General features: G+C 37.4%; 2 protein-coding genes across 8 annotated transcripts; one reads left to right on the top strand and one right to left on the bottom strand.

Annotated features, from left to right (window-relative positions):
* The first annotated feature begins 1,647 nt into the window (after positions 1 to 1,647).
* On the top strand, positions 1,648 to 13,639 carry LOC107859148 (protein MEI2-like 5). 6 transcript variants are annotated; one of them, XM_016704059.2, is made up of 12 exons: positions 1,648 to 1,696; positions 3,722 to 3,865; positions 3,966 to 4,435; positions 5,096 to 5,254; positions 5,398 to 5,514; positions 5,643 to 5,794; positions 10,292 to 10,383; positions 11,002 to 11,956; positions 12,047 to 12,131; positions 12,211 to 12,279; positions 12,499 to 12,678; positions 13,105 to 13,639. In XM_016704059.2, exons 1-12 carry the CDS (start codon positions 1,693 to 1,695, stop codon positions 13,231 to 13,233), a joined length of 2,556 nt encoding a protein of 851 aa, XP_016559545.2. In that variant the 5' UTR covers positions 1,648 to 1,692; the 3' UTR covers positions 13,234 to 13,639. The 6 variants fall into 6 exon arrangements, with proteins under 6 accessions (XP_016559545.2, XP_016559546.2, XP_016559547.2 ...); XM_016704060.2 differs by lacking the exon at positions 1,648 to 1,696 and adding an exon at positions 1,793 to 1,949; XM_016704061.2 differs by lacking the exon at positions 1,648 to 1,696 and adding an exon at positions 1,900 to 2,055.
* A 636-nt stretch (positions 13,640 to 14,275) lies between these two features.
* LOC107859147 (phytochrome E) lies at positions 14,276 to 17,822 on the bottom strand (the record flags this gene model as incomplete). 2 transcript variants are annotated; one of them, XM_047406771.1, is given in 3 exon segments in its annotated part: positions 14,276 to 14,873; positions 15,194 to 15,490; positions 17,077 to 17,822. In XM_047406771.1, coding segments are annotated over 3 exon segments (1,290 nt in total), but the record flags the coding sequence as incomplete, so codon positions are not given.
* Between the last annotated feature and the right edge of the window lie 5 nt (positions 17,823 to 17,827).

Below are 17,827 nucleotides of genomic sequence, written 5' to 3'. Positions count from 1 at the left end.
ATACTTGGCTCCATACAATATGGCTGATTGGAATTGCATCGTCTTCATTAAACTAGTTTATTCGAGATTTTAGTTTTAAAAAATCTACCTTTAGTTTTAGAACATCATTGAATCGTGTATGGGTTTCTACTCAGGATTTACAAGGATTAGATTATTGAAGTATTGGGTGGATCTATGTATATTTTCTAATTATCTTGTAATGAGTGATTCTTATATTCTTCTTTTAGAAGATACTGCTACACGTGTATTTGTTTCATATGCTAGTTTTTTTTTTTTTTTTCAAGATTAGGTATAATCCTTATTATAGGAGTACAATGTTTCAAATTTTGAAAATAATTTTAACCATAACTGAATAGAATGTCCATATAGACTAATCATAAATATTCATTGAAAATAGATGAAATTATTTCTAAATTAATAATAAATAGTCGTCCACACGTGTTCAAGAAAGACAATGTACTTGGACATCTGAAAAGTCATACGTCAGTCATTATTAGCAAAAATAAAATAAAATTCAATAATGGTTATACTTAATGATTTTTAAGAAATAATTTAATTTAATTTTTTAAAATACTTGTCTAGTCACGTGCAATTGCTATTTTTAAAATTCATATCCAGTAGTCAATAATATTTCGAAATTTGATAGTACAATTATTTTTCAGTTGGTTCCCGCCTTTTCTTGATGCTTATCAATAATTGGTTGAAATTACCGTTAATTAACTCTTTTTCAGAGTAATTATCTTTCATGCTCTACAAATTTTATCATAGCATTCTGCATGTGTATCTATTATTACTAACACAAATACAACTAGATAATCATAAAAACATTAATAAAACATACCTCCACGATGAATCTAATCGTAATTTCATCGAGATTCAACCAATTTTCATCCCTAAGAAGAGTAACACCTCAGGGATTATTAATTGCACGTATTTTAATTATTTTTTATAAGAAAAAACCAATCAAGTAGAGCTTAATGTTTTTGTTGTTTTGATCTCAAGAAGGACACTAAATAATGGTTTACTCCAATTTAGCAAGAACCTAATGCTTTTTCTAATCTTTCTTGTAAATTATCATTCTCATCTCGCTGATCATAATTATTTGATTCTCGTTTCTTTTATTAGTTTTATTACCTCCTCTATTTTCTTATTATTAGTAGAATTCATCTGACGAAGAAAAACTAACTGGATAATAAGAATAAAAAAGTATATCTAATAAGTAAAAGTTACTTAAAAAAAAAAACCTTATAAAAAAACCATATTATTATATGTGGAGAAGGAATTGAGTCGTATTAAAAATATTAATTTTTCTTAGTAAAATTTATGTTTTTTTTAATAACTTTTTTAAACAACTTAAATCTAAAGTTAGAACAAATTAATTAAACTAACCTAAATTAGGAATGCATGTTCAAATCATATCATAGTGATATCCAAGTTGGAAACCTCATCAAAACCTCAGGTAGAAAAAAAGTATAGTAGTAATAGTACTAATTTCATATTTTCATTAAATTAAAGAAAAATCATGCGTGGACACCAGATAACATTTAAATACAATTAAATTATATGAACCAAACACTGCCCAACTATTTTTTTTCAACAATTTTATATACTATATATATATCCTGCAATAACTCTTTGAGCACCCTACTCCCACCCCTCTACCCCACCACATTGTCCTCAATCATTCTTTCTATGTGTGGGTTCTCTCTCTTTCTTCCAATCATCTCTTTCTAATTCTTTTTTTATATTTACTATTTATATATATATATATATATATAATGTATACTAAGTATATTATATGTATGTGTAATATAAGTGTGAAAATAGAAAAAAGAAAAGACATTTCTCTTTCTTCACGTCTCTGTGTGTTGTATTCATCTGTACTTTATTTTTTCTCTATTTGGTATTCTGTTTGATCGTGGTCCACTTTTTGTGGGTTTTGTATTAAGGTAATTTTTAGTTTTTTTTTTCTTTTTTTCTTTTGTAGTGGTTGATTTTGTACTTTTTTTGCCTACTGTTTTTCTGGGGTTTGAAGTTCTTAGAACTATTGTTGAGGTACTTAGTTTTTATTTTCATTCTTTTTTGCCTTTTTTTTTTATACAAATTCTGCTTCTTTTTTTTTTATCTTTTTATTTTTTTTTTTGAAATTGAAGCCTGTGAAGTTGTTTTCTTGAAGATGTGATTGGCTTGTTTTCTAGGTTTTAACTTGTTTGTTTTTTTGCTTTGTGTTCCATGCATGAGTTTTTTTTGTTGTTGAGGTTTTATTTTGTGTGTGGTAATATTGGGTTTTGATAAAGTTGGGGACTTTTGAGTTAATTAAGGTGGTTTTTTGTTGTAATGGAGTAAAGAAACGATCTTTAATTTCATATATCTGAATTGGAATTTGTTGTTTTATGTACCTGTTGAGTTTCCTCTTTTATTTTTGTTATGTTCACATCTACTTGTTTGTTTATTTACTTTTTATATATAAAAAGTTAGAGGTTTGGTGGGTGGTTGTGCTTGTTTTGTTTGAGATGAATGAAGTTGTCCATCAACTGATGCTGTTGTTTCTTCAGATGTTGGTTTATTGTTCTTCTATCTGGTTGTTTGTTGGTCAGTTTTTATGCCCGGTTATCTTGGGAGATGTTTAGTACAGGTTGAAAAAAGAAAGTTTTTTGCTGAGTAACCTAGTCCCTATCTTGGCTTCCTTTAGTCATTACCGAGGTAGAGACAAGGAGTCGAAGATATCTATTTGGAATTGAAAGTTTGCTTTTGGAAAAAGATTAGTTCGTTAATTAGAGATGGTGTCTTTGGGGTCATCTTGTGTGTCTAGTATTTTGAGGAGAGGCATCTTACACCAAGTGGAAGTAATTTACTGATTGGTGTAGTTGTGGACCCGAAGATGACTACATCTTCCGTTTGCTAGTGTACAGCTTTACACGTAAGTTTAAGGAGTTGAAAACTGAAACAGTGGCAAGAGAGGTTTAAAATTTTAATCACACCGTTATTTATGCTAATATCGGTTGCTACACTTGTTTTGTGCATTGTTATTTTGTTGTCTCTTTTTCTGTCCTACTTTCCTGTTTCTTTTTTGAGCCTAGCGTGTCTATTTAAAACCGTCTCTCCACCCTGCAAAGGTAGAGGTAAGGTTTGCGTACATCCTACCCTCCGAGATCCCACTTGTGGGACTACACTGCGTATGTTGGTGTTGTTGTACAATTATCTTATGCTATCTATTAGAGCTGGTAAAGAGCACTTATTGTTGTATCAATTAACATTCTCAGCCTGTATATCGGTACCTGTTTATTTGTAATTTTTTTGTTAAATGCTCTCTGGTTTCTTTAGCTAATATATATGAATGTAAACTATGAAAACCTCCAATTCATCAGAAAGAAAATGAATAATGCAGAATAAAATCACATAGCAAATGTGGAGGTGATAGTAGAGACTCAGCCCTATATGTTCCTTGCAATCATGTACTGTTAACAATATCACTTGTATACTAGTTTGTGTTCGGTAGTTTGTGTATGTAAGCCTGGGTACAATAGACTCTTGTGGTCCGACCTTCCCCAAAACCTGCGCATAGTGGGAGCTTTAGTGCACCGGTTTGTCTCTCTTTTTTTTTTTTTTTTAAGGTTTGTGTGCATTTGATCTTAGCTGGATTGCTCATCAATTTGTTAAGTTTGATTCTCCATGAATGATACTGCATTTATTAATCGGTCCATATTATTCTGCATTACAGATCCTCTGAAGATGCCAATGATAAATTTATCGAAAGAAAAGGAAGCAACACCATGGGGGATATGTCCAGGATCTGATTCCATCCTTGTCTCTAGTGATGCTTCTCTTTTCTCAAGCTCAGTGCCTGTTCTTCTACATGAGAAGCGTATGAATACATTGATGAGTCTTTCACGCATATTGCATTTGCCAATTTTCTTTAAGAAAATTTCACATCTTCTTAATCTATTTGAAATTCTTGGATGCAGTGACACTGAATGACGACAAACATGGTCATCAATCCATTGATGATGCATCACCTAGCTTGAAGAAAATTCACCCGGACGTCGAGATTGATGAGCTGCTGGATGATATTGAAAATCATGCAATTGGAAGCTTGCTTCCTGATGATGAGGATGAACTTTTAGCTGGGATAATGGATGGGTTCGACCCTAGTCGGCTTCCTAATCATACAGATGACTTGGAAGAGTATGATATATTTGGAAGTGGAGGAGGTTTCGAGTTGGAATCTGATGGTCAGGAACACTTAAACCTGGGTATATCGAGAGTAAGTCTGGCTGATCCAGTTGGTAGCAATGGAGCTGCTATTTATGGATTTTCAAATGGTGGGGGAATGGTTACTGGAGAACATCCACTAGGAGAGCACCCTTCAAGAACATTATTTGTTCGCAACATAAATAGCAATGTTGAGGATTCTGAGCTAAGAGCTCTCTTTGAGGTTAGATAATTTCATCTTACACTGTATAGCTATGTTCTTTGTAATTCCACGTGATCCTCTCTTCCGGTTTGTCAATGCTCTGTCCTAATGAGTTCCCTGCATTATAATATTGATTTGTCTAGTTAGCAATGGGTTTTGCTTGTCAATTTTGTAATTGGTCGAGAACCATACTGCTCTTCTGTTCTCTTTTTTCAAATTGCTTGATGCATATTTCTGTAGAAAGATTTCTTTCGTGTTTTGCAATTTCTGGAAGATTCATCCAATTCTAAAGCCTTTGTCTTTCTTTAATCCTGGTTGGTTGAACAGCCTAAGGTTCTACTTTTTCCTGTTGGGTACTAAACGGTGATGTTCTGCTAATTGTGAGTTCCTCTTGTAGTGATATATACCATAGTCAAATAAATTCACTGGGTATCTGTGTTCATGAGATGCTTCAAGAAACCTGTTACTTTGCTATATATGAGCTGCAGGTCTGCAACTTAAACTATGGAAAATGTCAGAGCACTAGCCTAGGTGTGTTTGCAATATCGCATTTGAGTCTACTGGTTGCTTGACAGACAAGAAATGTCTTGTGAAGTTGCTGATTTATTTGGTGTTTTTTCTCCCTATAATCCGTTTTCAGTTTTTGACATTCTTCTCTTTTTCTTTTTTCCTTCTAATTAGCAATATGGTGATATCCGGACTCTCTATACTGCATGCAAGCATAGGGGCTTTGTCATGATATCATACTTCGATATTCGTGCTGCTCGAACTGCAATGCGAGCATTGCAAAATAAGCCACTGCGAAGGAGAAAACTAGACATACATTTCTCAATTCCCAAGGTGCTTCTTCATTTGCTGCTTTTAGTGGTTTACTCAATTACATTTTACGCTATATATTTGTTTCCTTTCCTGACTAACCTCCTCTCGTTATCCTATTACTCCTCTTCTCTCCGCCTCTCGATGTGTGTGTGTATCTATATCAGGACAACCCTTCAGACAAAGATGTAAATCAAGGAACTCTTGTGGTTTTCAATCTAGATCCATCAGTGTCAAATGATGACCTCCGCCAAATATTTGGAGCTTATGGTGAGATCAAAGAGGTCAGAGACTCAGATAGTCAAACCGTTTTATTTCCCATTTACTCCATCTATTCGTTTTCCCTTGTGTGCTTCCTCAAGGAGCTAGTTGATATTAAGTACACGTGACATCCAATTTTCTCATATTGCAGATAAGGGAAACACCACACAAGAGGCACCATAAGTTTATTGAATATTATGATGTTAGAGCTGCAGAAGCTGCCCTTAGGTCCTTAAATAGGAGTGACATAGCTGGCAAGCGCATAAAGCTTGAACCAAGCCGCCCTGGAGGAGCTCGTCGAAAGTGAGTCATCCACTTTAACTTTTTTCCTGATAAAAAATAAAAAAGGAAAAACCAGCGCTTTCAAAGCTTGTATTAGTCCTTTCTGGTTCATGATCTTCGCTAGCATTTTGCTGTTACAGCATCTAGGACAACCTAGATACATTTGATTTACACCTCCCCTCCTGTTCCATTGTCGCAAGTTTCTGGCTATGTTTTTTGTTTTTCCTTCCTTTTGTTTTCTTTCCATTTTTGCTGAACTAGATTGCAGGATGCTGATCCGGCCGGCAAGCACTCCTAATCTTCCTCATCCTTACTAAGGGAAAAAGGAAATAATTTTGAAAGCTCTCAGGGACATTTCCGCGGGGGGTGGGGGGTGGAGGATTTTTTTCTCCCCAGTGTTTCTCTGGTTGGTTTTCTGGCGTCTTTTTCTAAGAAAGATTTTGTTCCCTCATCATCAATTCTCAGTGATTATCATGAAGGCCCAGTTACATGGGGAGAAAGTAGAATCTACTTTGCAGTAGGTTTTAAGTCATACGACATCACCAGACTTGCAGCAAGAGCTGAAGTTTGGTTTGAATGGGTGGAGGGAAGTCAGAACTTGATGCACAGAACTACTTTCAACAAGAAACCATGGAATGGCTGGTCTTTGTGTTCCAAGAAGCTTCAAATGATTCCAGCATGCATACGAGAAGATGGAAACTAAATGAACAATTTTCAGATTTTTTTTTTGTTCCAGAAAACACAACAAGTTTGGAAGACTCATTAGTATCACAACTGTACAAGGGAGGAGTAAATCTGTCATCATTATACCAGAGATTGCAATTAATATGGGATGGGGAAACATAGCATTTCAGATAGACAACCTCATTAAAGACCTAAAGGAGCCTATATTACAAATATTCCCAGGAAGGCAGATCCAAAGTTTCCTTATTCTGGCTCAGTCAGGACTGGCATATTGCAATTGAAGGAGGTATCTGAATCTATGATCAGTCACAATAAAGACTACATCTGCATCGCTGGCGGTGATGCAGTTCATAAAATGGACTGCTTGGAAGGTTCATAATGGGGAGCTTCAATGTAGATGTGAAGGAGAAACCCTCACCCACAGATATTAGAAAGTGGGCTGTCAGTATGTGGAAGAATGCATTCGGGATTAGTACATACAAAATGGGGGGGGGGGGGGGGGGGGGGGGGCTGCCCTTTTCTGTTTGAATTTCTGAACAAACACATGGCAGAAAACATTCATGGAAATTGGGCTTGGAAACATCTGAAGCTTCATGTTGCATGGTGGTCGCCTATGGAAGGTGCACTCTGTAATATTAGGTCTTGGGCCTTACTCACACCACAAAAGCTATCCAAAGGGAGGAGGATTACCCAAGCCTTATGATGAGACCACCCATCTCATTAACCATCAATATGCGACTTTTTCTCTTTCTTTAACACCTCACCTCACGCCCAGGAATGGAGAAATGGACATCTGGTGCATGGACATTTTTAATTTCGGGGGCCCAACATTGGGTGAGATGGGTCCTGATACCATGTGAAATTGAAAAAGAAGAGATATTGGGAATTGTATTGATTGATTATTCCCTCAAGTTCATGGAATTAAATAGCTATTACAGATAATGTAAACAAGGAAAGAGAATAAGAAAATATTACACAATCTCCTAATTGCCTTATTCTAGGGATTAGCAAATATTCTCATATCTACAGTAATTATACCTTATCTAACACACTCAACGGGAGAACTCCACATGGATAAGAACAACGGGTCTCCCTCTTCACTTTTGGACGGAGAAGATGTTCAAAGGTATCGGAGACCGATGTGGAGGATGACTGGGAATAGAGGAAGAGATCATCTATGAAAAGTCATCTATCTGAAATGGGCAAGATTGAAAATTAAAAGGAGATAGGGAAATGTTCCAAAGGAAGTAAAGATTGTAGGTAAGGGGCTTACCTTTCTTATTCCGATTTGGTGTGAGACAGACCATGGCTGTCACAGTTGTCCGAGAGGAGGAAGAAGCAAAGGGTAATGACAGCTGGACTATGAGAAGAAGGGTCGGCAGATTTAATGCTAAAAAAGAGTGGTACTAGCACGTCTGATGCCCAAATCTCTACTTCAACAGTTGGCATGGACCCAGCGATACGTGCTTCAGAGGAGGGGATTTTAATTTCAAGTGCTGGCCGGCCAAAAGAATCTGTCAGATCAAAGAGCACTAGGGTCAGATTTTAAGAAAAGGCCCAGTTTTATTTACTGAGGCTCAATTCATTAATTCTAACTTAAACAAATACCTGTCGCGTGCTCTTCACAAACAGATCCAGTGCTAGTCGAGGTAGCAGCCAATAGCAGAGTCAGTTTTTTCAGAGAATTGCAAATGCCCATAAGGGGAACAATCACATTGAGAAACTGATGATGGAAGGAGAAGAAATGGTGGAGACTGAGGACATTAAAATGGAGATTGTTTCCTTTTATCAGAACTTGTAATGTGAAACTGAGAATTCGAGGCCTTCCTACAACATGGGTTGTTGTCCTACTATCAATATAGAGGATCAACAGGAATTACAGAAACCCTTTGAAGAGAAAGAGGTCTTACATGGTCTTAAAGCATGTGCTGTAGACAAAGCTCAAGGTCCAGATGGGTACGCTATGGGCTTTCCTGTAAAATGTTGGGAGATTCTGAAGGATGATGTCATGGCAACTATGCAGAACTTCCACTCACAAGAAGTTTTTGAGAAGAGCTTCCATGCAACTTATGTAGCTCTTATTCCTAAAAAGAGCGGAGTTTGTGGGAATATAATGGGTATGTTAATGTTGTTGTATTCCTAAAAAGAGTGGTGTTAAGGAATTCAGAGACTTCAGATCTATCAGTTTAATAGGAAGTATATATAAACTGATATCCAAGATTCTCACAGAAAGACGGAAGAAAGTTGTTAGTTGATACACAACAGATGATATTCTTGAGGGGAAGACGAATCACAGATGCTGTTCTTATTGCCAATGAGTGTATAGATTCAAGACTGAAGGATAAGACCCCAAGTATCACGTGCAAACTGGATATTGAGAAAGCATATGATCATGTGAATTGGATTTTTTGCTTGGAATTGCAGAAGATGGGTTTGGAGGAAAATGGATTATATGGATTAAATGGGCTGACCTGTTTTCCTCCCAAAGAGTGTTGAGAAAGATGATCCTTTCTCACCTTTCTTGTTCATTCTAGTGATGTCTGTATGATATGCTAAAGACAGCCCATAATAATAGGTGGATAAGGGGCTTTATTGTTGCAAAGGAAATGAATGACAAAGTGGGTTAGTAACACACTTACAATATGTAGATGATACTCATATATTCTGTGATGCAGAGGAGAGCCAGTTGAAGATCTTGAGGACAATCTTCATCTTATTTGAAGCAACTTCTGGTCGACATATCAATTGGAGGAAAAGTCTGATCTTTCCAATCAATTAGGTGGCCAGAATTCAACAACTGGCTGGAGTCCTGGGAGGTGAAATAGGGCAGACTCTTAACAGTCTATTTGGGGATGCCATTGAGAGCTAAAAGCAAATCGAGAAAGATTTGGAATGGCGTGCTGGAAAGATGTGAGAAAAGACTGTCCCGATGGAAATCACAATATTGTCTTTGGGTGGTAGATTGGTTTTGATCAATTCCATTTTAGATGATTTACCAACTTATCCAATGTCTCCTTTTCTTCCTGTGTCAATGTGGACAAGGAGAAAAAAAGGATGTCACTTAGTCAAATGGGTTTTAGCCAAGAAATATGGAGACTTGGTATCAGAAATTTGAGAATCAGAATAGACTATTTTCCTGATGAAATGGCTGTCTAGACCTCCTAAAGTAGACTAGAAGAGCATACTTTATGGGGCACTATGATTCAAGCAAAGTATGAGAGGGAAGGTTTCTGGAAGACAAAGGAAGTAAACTCTGCTTATGGCACTTTTCAAAAGTGCCAAAGGCCAAATATGGGAGCCTTGAAGGACAGAGATCGGAAGAATTATAGTACCATTGCATCCACTCTTATGCAAGTTTGAATTTGGTCTGTGTACGACTTAAAATGGCGTGTTGCAGTCCGTTTGCACTCTTTTTTTTTTCTTTTTGTTTAAACCATGTTTATTTTATTACTGAGATTCTAGGGCTTCTTAAATGGGCTTGTCATCAGCACCTTCTCTTTCCTCTTGGATGCTTTTTGCTCCTCAGCTTTTTAATACCCTCGAGCTTGAGCTCTTTATGAACATGCTATCACACTATATCACTTTGGTATCAACTAAATTCTAGAGTTTGTTGATGTTCTAAATGAGTCTCTAGATGTTCTTTCAAGTTAGGTGTACCTTTGCCAAAAAGTCGAGGTTGCATTATTTATATGTTTCTGTTTTTCCGCTGTTACATATCTGGATTTAGTTTCTTGAATTTTGATGTTTTTCCGCTGTTACATATTTGGATTTAGTTTCTTGAATCTTGATGTCTGATCTAGGCATCCTTTTTATTTCTTTGTGTTGCTCTTGTAGTATTATATTGCAGTCAAATCAAGAACCTGAACAAGATGACTCTTGGACTTTTCGGCATCCATTGGGTTCCTCAATTGGTAATTCCTCCCCCGGTAAGTTCACTGTGGGTTTCCACTTCTATATATACACAACAACAACAACAACAAACCCAGTGTATTCCCACTTTGTGGGGTCTGGGGGGGGTAAGATGTACGCAGTCCATACCTCTACCTCTGATGAAGTAGAAAGGCTGTTTCCGAAAGACCCCCGGCTCAAGTTACGAGATATCAAACAAACACATAGTACAGCACAGAAGCAGATGACATAACATAGATACTGCAGCCATAAGGAATATAAAACAGAGTAAAGCAGGAATGCAGGAATATAAAGCAGAGGAAAGCACACAGATTCGTAACAAACATAGAACACGGAACACGGAACAGAACAGAACATTGAAATACGGAATCATACCAGGAATACACCCCCACCAATTACCTCCCTACATTAGCGACCCGAACAGGCCCTAATCCTCTGCCGTAATCCACTTCTATATATGCTGAGACAATTTAAGGTTCTTGCTTTTCCTTCTGTTTGTGCCTGTGTTCTGTATTATTATTATTTTTTCATTTGGGTCGGTAGAAAAGGGGAGGGGATGGACTTCATTAATTTTGATCTTCTTTAATTGCAGCTATGCTATCTGATAGTATGGGCATTACTTCTATTTCTGGCAGGTAATTGGCCACAATTTGGCAGCCCTGTAGAGCATGGCTCCACGCAAAGTCCTGGCACTTCACCAGGCTTTAGATCCCTGAGTCCTACCATTGACAATAATTTACATGGGTTAGCTTCAATTTTGAATCCTCGTGCATCAAATACAAATACCTTGAGGGTAGCACCTATTGGTGAGGACCGCACAATGAATGGTCATGCAGATTTCCGTAATGGTTCAAACCATGCTGCTCCCTTCCCTCAGTCTCATTCTTTCCCCGACCCTAATATAAGCCAGTTTGGTGGAACAATGTCCTCTTTTGGTGCTTCAAATACAAATGGTTCTGCTGTTGAAACACTATCAGGACCACAGTTTCTCTGGGGCAGTCCAAAGTTGCATCCTCAACAGAGTAATTCTTCATCCTGGAAAACCCAGTCTTCGACGAATTCTTTTACATTTAGTGGTCAGGGCGACAGGTTTTCCTTGTCAAATCATCAAAAATCTTTCCTCAGTTCATCTCAGCATCATCATCAGCACCTTCACCATGTTGGATCTGCTCCATCTGGTCTTCCCTTTGATAGGCACTTAGGTTTTTACCCAGACTCATCAATCTTGAATACAGGTTTTAGAGGCATGGGTATAGGTCCTCGTGACGGAAGCTTGATGGTTAATTATGGTGCTCGTACTACTTCGAATGCTGGCGTTGCTATTCCAGGGAATATGTCGGACAATGGTTCTCTTGGATTTGGCATGATGTCTTCCCAAAGACTTAGTCCTTTATTCCTAGGTAATGGTCATTTCTCAGGACATGCAGCTTCTGGCTTTGAGGGGCTGACTGAACGCAGTCGCACTCGACGTGTTGACAATAATAGTGGGAACCAGATGGACAACAAGAAGCTGTTTCAACTTGACTTGAATAGGATTAGATCTGGTGAAGATACTCGGACAACTTTGATGATTAAAAATATTCCTAACAAGTAATAGCAACTTCTAAATTCTTGTACCTTGTACCTTGTTATGTATGGATTATTTTAGCATCTGCAACACTTGACATTGTCTTCATCCAGGTACACCTCCAAGATGCTTTTAGCGGCTATTGACGAACAACATAAAGGCACTTTTGATTTTCTATATCTTCCCATTGACTTCAAGGTAATCATATGGTGGTTAGGATTTTGTGGTTTTCTTTTTGTTTCTCAAAAGTCTGATGGAAATTCTTGCATGCGAGCAGAACAAATGCAATGTGGGATATGCATTTATCAACATGTTGTCTCCATCACTCATTATCCCATTTTATGAGGTTTGTTTTTGTTTGTTCTTTTAAACGTATTCTATTACTTTCTTTTCCTAAAGGTGATTGGGCTATGAGCTTGAAGCTATGTCCCTCCTTGTTAGTTCCTGCCTTCCCGGTTATATATATAGATTGCTATGCCTTCTTAATTGTGTCTTCGTTCTATTGTTTTTGCGGTCTTGAACTTTCGAAGCAAAGAGTGTTATGCTGAATGTTCACTCTGTGCAGGCATTTAATGGAAAGAAGTGGGAGAAATTCAATAGTGAGAAAGTGGCTGCTTTGGCTTATGCTCGGATTCAGGGAAAGACGGCCCTTGTAGCCCACTTCCAGAATTCAAGTTTGATGAATGAAGATAAGCGATGTAGGCCAATCCTTTTCCACTCGGAAAGCTCAGAATTGGGGGATCAGGTAATATAGACCATCTTCTTGAGAATTAAACATGCGAAATATAACATTATTACTACTTTTATGTCTCGTTTTATGATTCTAGCAAAGTTTCAAAAGGTTTTAAGTAAAGCTGATAGCATGAAAACAACAACATTCAGTTTGGAGGTAGAGGTTGGCTATAGTGGATGTTGGCTCACTGCAAGCGTTTATAAAATCTTTGATTACTCATCAAAAACAGAGAAAAAAAAAGATTCTGCTTGCTCCCAAGATCTGCTCTGTTTGCTTTCCTGCTTTTAGTTAATGTTGTGTTAAGTCATGTCAGCGAGCTTTGATTTTTTGTTCTTTCAGGCTCTGTGATTGAATATTTTTTTGCTAAGATGATAACATGAAACTGCAACTTTTGCATCAAAACACAATTATAACTTAAAGATGAAAACTTTCCTGCAGATTGTTCAAGAACATCTGTCATCAGGGTGCGTACATATTCAAGTCTCCCAGTCAAACGAGTCAGACTTGGTGGGGTCACAAGGTAGCCCGCCTGAGGAGGATCCAGTTGACAAATTGGAGAAGACCTAGCGTTGGCATTGAAACGTTTTTTTTGCTCGCGGCTTGAAGAGAGTGCAGCTGGCTAGCACAAGTGTCGATATACATTGTGTAGAGTAGCATGATTTGAGGCACAAAAATAGAAGTATGAAGTTCGTTGTACTATAGTGAGTAGGTGTTTTTGGGTAGAAATCTCTATGAGGAAGCGGGTTCGTTCTAACTTATGTGGCATCAAAGCATTTGTAGTTCATGTTGTAATCCTTTGGCAAGTTGAAATAGCATGCAGATGCAAGGTTGTAGTTTTGTAACATTTATTTGGGGGATTGGGGTAAAACTGTAAAGAGAGGGGGGATGCTTGAAAAATGTAAAGTGGGAAGGAAAACTGGCTGTCATTTTGTATCAAGCTTTTGGTATTTATGTGAAACTTTTCTAGAAACTATACCGTAATCTTCTAGAACAGCCGTATGACAAAATTGCTTGGTTCATTTCTACTTTTTATCACGAGAAACTGAAGGGGAGCCTTGACGTAACTAGTAAAGTCGCTGCCATTATTGAAGCGGTGAAAACAACTCTTTACAGAGATGCATTGGACTGCTCTTTTTACCAAGCATTTAACTTGTTCTTTAGTGGAAAACCTATAATTTAGCACTTGACTATAGAACATCAGGTAATGGAATGCTAATACGCATCTCTTTTTTTTTTCACCTTCAACCCCTGTATAGAATAATAATACGACAATTATGTGCTTGTAGATGATTCTTGCAGATTGACTATCCGATAGATTAATCGAGATACGCACGTAAACATATCACTGCTCTTGGAGTTAGAGTCGCCCATTTCATTCTATCTTTTTTGTGCAGTCTCTTGTTTCGAGACAGATGTTGTGGACTATTTTTAGACATTTGAGATTTATTATTACTAGATGCTCTTGTACTAGCTCTACTAGGTCGTGATATGGGACGGAGGGAGAAGTAAAACTTGACGGATCTTTTTCCATTTCCAGCTCTGGATAAGTTACCGGAAAAATAAAAAAAATTATTGGCACCATGTTTAAACACATAGTTCATGCAAGAGGTTTAAAGAAGTTAATCTTGAATGAATGGAACTCTTCTATCCAGCAAAACATCATAATTTTGGAGCATCTTATCTGGAAAGATAGTTTTAGAGCGTTATGATACAAGAAATATACAACTTGCATAACTAACCACATGAAAATACATCCTGTGCTGCTCTGCTGATAGTAGCAGTAATCATGTACAAGGTAGGAGAATCACAATCAACTCCAAGGCTCTAGAAATACCAGATATATTCTCCATTATACAATACCGGAAAAAAAAAAAAAGGGAGACATTTAACCTGAAGTGCAGAGGAAGGCTAAAGGTACTTTGAGATAGCACACTCTACATCAAAATATGGCCCATGTTGTCTAGATTTCTGTTTCTTGAGTTCCTTCTGAACTCGGAACTTGTGTAGATTTCGATGTTTTGAGTTCCACGTCAATTAGGAAATAACATTTGTTTTCCTCTCTGACATAATGGACGTTTCCATTCATAATATTGAGAAGTTTCTGGGAAACATTCAACGCGATTCCTTCTTCTGTTGTCCATCGATTTCTTCCTCCAGACATGGCATCAATTAGAGCAGCAGGTACTCCTTGGCCAGGGTGAGCCATTCTATAAAATAGTGTGTGTTTAATTTTTACAGGAACATTTATCAATAGAAGTCATGACAATCCATACATATAGTTATTGTAAGGTCATACAAGGTGGTTTCGCGGATTATGACAAAGACGTTTTAGTTACAAAGGAAAACTGATTTGAAAGATCAAAAGTGAGTCTTGATAACAGAAAACAAATTCAGATATGTGACTAAAGCACCGTAATATTTCTGCTGATTAGATTAACATTGCCTGAGAGGACAGAGACTGGATAAAATGAGTAAGCTCATGTTCTTATGTGAAAAAACAGCAATAGACAAATAGCACTCAAGTTACCTGAACTGCATATGAATTAATTCCTTTCCATCTTGTACAAGTCTTAAACCAGGTAACACCTTGATTTCCACCCAACCATCCGGAGAAGGTGCATGATGAACTATAGTAAGCAAGAAGTCTGACAGAACACGCTGAAGCTTAATTTGATCACCATATAGAGGAAGGGTTTTGATCTGGTCAGGTATATCACGCAGCAGCTGTAAGTTCTTCTCTTTCAGAAAAATCATTACTTGACTCACAATAGCATCCACAACATTTCCTAGAATGAATTCCTTCATGTTTAGCTCTACTTTGCTGCTAGAACCAGGAGAAAGTAATATGCATTTAGCAGACCTTTTAGCCATAGAGAAATAAAGAATCAAGTATCAACATGCATATATTATGGTAGCTTATTGTTGCACTAGCAAATAGAAAGAGTGTTTACAGTAGATTTTACAGCGAAAACATATCTAGGTGTGTGATATATAATGAGTAGCGACTCATCAGAACGTTTAAATTGCCAATTTTTGGCATTTTTTGTGAAACAAAGAGACAACTGATGATTATGCAATGTGTTTAGGATAGATGAGATCTATTTTTGCGTCCAACCTCAACTAAAAAGGCTTCAGGCTTCAGCATCATTATAAAAGATATAAGCACTACAGGATTACATACTCTAAGCAAACAGGTGCTCCTAATAGAATAGTTCCCATGGCATCTACTACGGCCTGTGCAAACATGATATAAGAGAACTCATGCATATTAATAGATTTTTCATTCAATTTTGTCAGTTCGATTTGGAGTAGTTCTCTTAATCCGATACCTTTGGGACTTCTTTTTCAATTTTATTTTAGCGGAGTGTTTCTACCCAACCTATCTATAAACGTAAAATTGCAGTAATTAGACAGTAGCACCATATCCTAAGTAGAGAATGGGCTGATGTGGTTCCCTCTTTTTTTTATTTTTTTTTGAACTGTGTACTTTACGGACAACACAAACTCATCAATTCACAAGCTAGAAATCTTCTAGTCTCTTTTTAATAAAACCCATTTTCTGATTCCGAATTTGACTTTCAGTGTCACCAAAAGCAGAGAAAAGCTAGCAGAGATCAGCAGCAACAGAGGAGAAAGAAGCTGAAAAAGCACCAGCAGAGAAGAAGCCAAAGGCAGGAAAGAAGTTATGAAAGGAAGAGGTGCAACTGGTGCTGACAACAACAAGAAGAGGGTAAAGAAGAGTGTTGAAACTTACATTGATGAACAGTTTCATCGATGATGTATTTGAGAAGCTTGCTCAGAGCCTTGATGATAGACTAGGTACAATAAGAAACCTACTATTACTTGTAGGGAAATTCATACTGCTGTGAGGCTTGCGTTGTCTAGTGAGTTGGTTACACATGTTGGTTCTGAAGGCAGGCTTTTAATGGATTTGCAGTCTTTTCGGTACTTCTCTCTTTTTTTCTTTGGCGCTCCTGTAAACTAATTGCACTCCTTTGGAAAGCTGTTTCTAGTGAAATTAACAGTTAATGAGTACCAGCTACTCAGGACTGTGATGTAGTGCCCAAATATAGCTCAAAGAACTATCAGTAGGAGGCCACACAAACAGGAAATAAAATTTCTGCAGCCTATTAACCATAAAGTGAATTACTTTATAGTTGAATCTACACAGATTAATGTAAGCCATGATAAGGGAAGAGTTGTAATAGAGGAAAGGAAAGTGGTAACCACTTCTTTGTAACGACTGGATGAACGACCCCATTCAGGTCTTAGAAGAAGGGAAATGATCCTCTCAGATCATCTACGAAATTTCTCTATCATAAAGTGAAATAGGTTGAGGTGGAGCATAAACAAAACATATTACGGAGATAAGAGTAATATTAATCAGGGTTCATACAGAAGAAGCATTACCCGTCCTCTATAGCTCTGAAATCCATGTTGTCAATAACAGACAGGATCTGTTTCTCACAGGCTTCACTTGTCTCCAGAAGTTGTTTCTGATTATCTGAAATACAGGTTGCTTCAAGGAGTTTATGGGTAAACTGGATCCCACTCAATGGATTTTTCATCTGCTGTCGAACATAAGCGTATTCTTTAAATTTCGAAAGGGGTTCTTTATCGTCTTGTCTCTCATCTGATGTCTCTGGGTCAACCATCGTAGGCTGCAAGAAGCAGAAACACCCAGTTACATTTCCATGCTCACCAGTTCTCTTGTTTGCTGTTAGGATCACTTCCACCAACTCCCCTGTCCTATTAAAAAAGCTAAATGGAAGCTTTTTGGTGTCATGGCCACCAATTGCTTGGTAGAAAAGAATCATAAATTTGGTAAGGGCATCTTGTCCCCTAAGATGACAAAGACCACCAAAAATTTCACCAGGAAGTGTTCTCCCCATGACCTCATATCTTGTCCAACCAGTCAACCTCTCCATTGCTGCATTCCACTCCGAACAACAAGCATTTTCATCAGAAGCAAATATCGGTGGAATCAATGGATTAAGACTTTGTACAATAGCCTCATAATCTCCTCGCAACTGAATGAATTTATCCATGACAGCTTTCTCGGGGGTGATATCTTGAGCCACAAAGCACACACCAACAACATCATTTTTGTGGTCCCTGCTTGTGCAGGTATTGGTCACAAGGTATATAACTGATTCAGGTG

The sequence above is a fragment of the Capsicum annuum genome, chromosome 2 (genome assembly GCF_002878395.1).
Source record: "Capsicum annuum cultivar UCD-10X-F1 chromosome 2, UCD10Xv1.1, whole genome shotgun sequence".
Lineage (NCBI taxonomy): Eukaryota > Viridiplantae > Streptophyta > Magnoliopsida > Solanales > Solanaceae > Capsicum > Capsicum annuum.
The sequence above is the reverse complement of the archived record's forward strand: the minus strand, read 5'-3'. Positions and strand labels throughout refer to the sequence as shown.

Excerpts from the sequence above, each read along its gene's own strand:
- LOC107859148 (XM_016704059.2), top strand. Across the intron at positions 11,957-12,046 it reads ATTAAAAATATTCCTAACAA|GTACACCTCCAAGATGCTTT; the intron begins GTAATAGCAACT and ends GTCTTCATCCAG. Across the intron at positions 12,679-13,104 it reads GCTCAGAATTGGGGGATCAG|ATTGTTCAAGAACATCTGTC; the intron begins GTAATATAGACC and ends ACTTTCCTGCAG.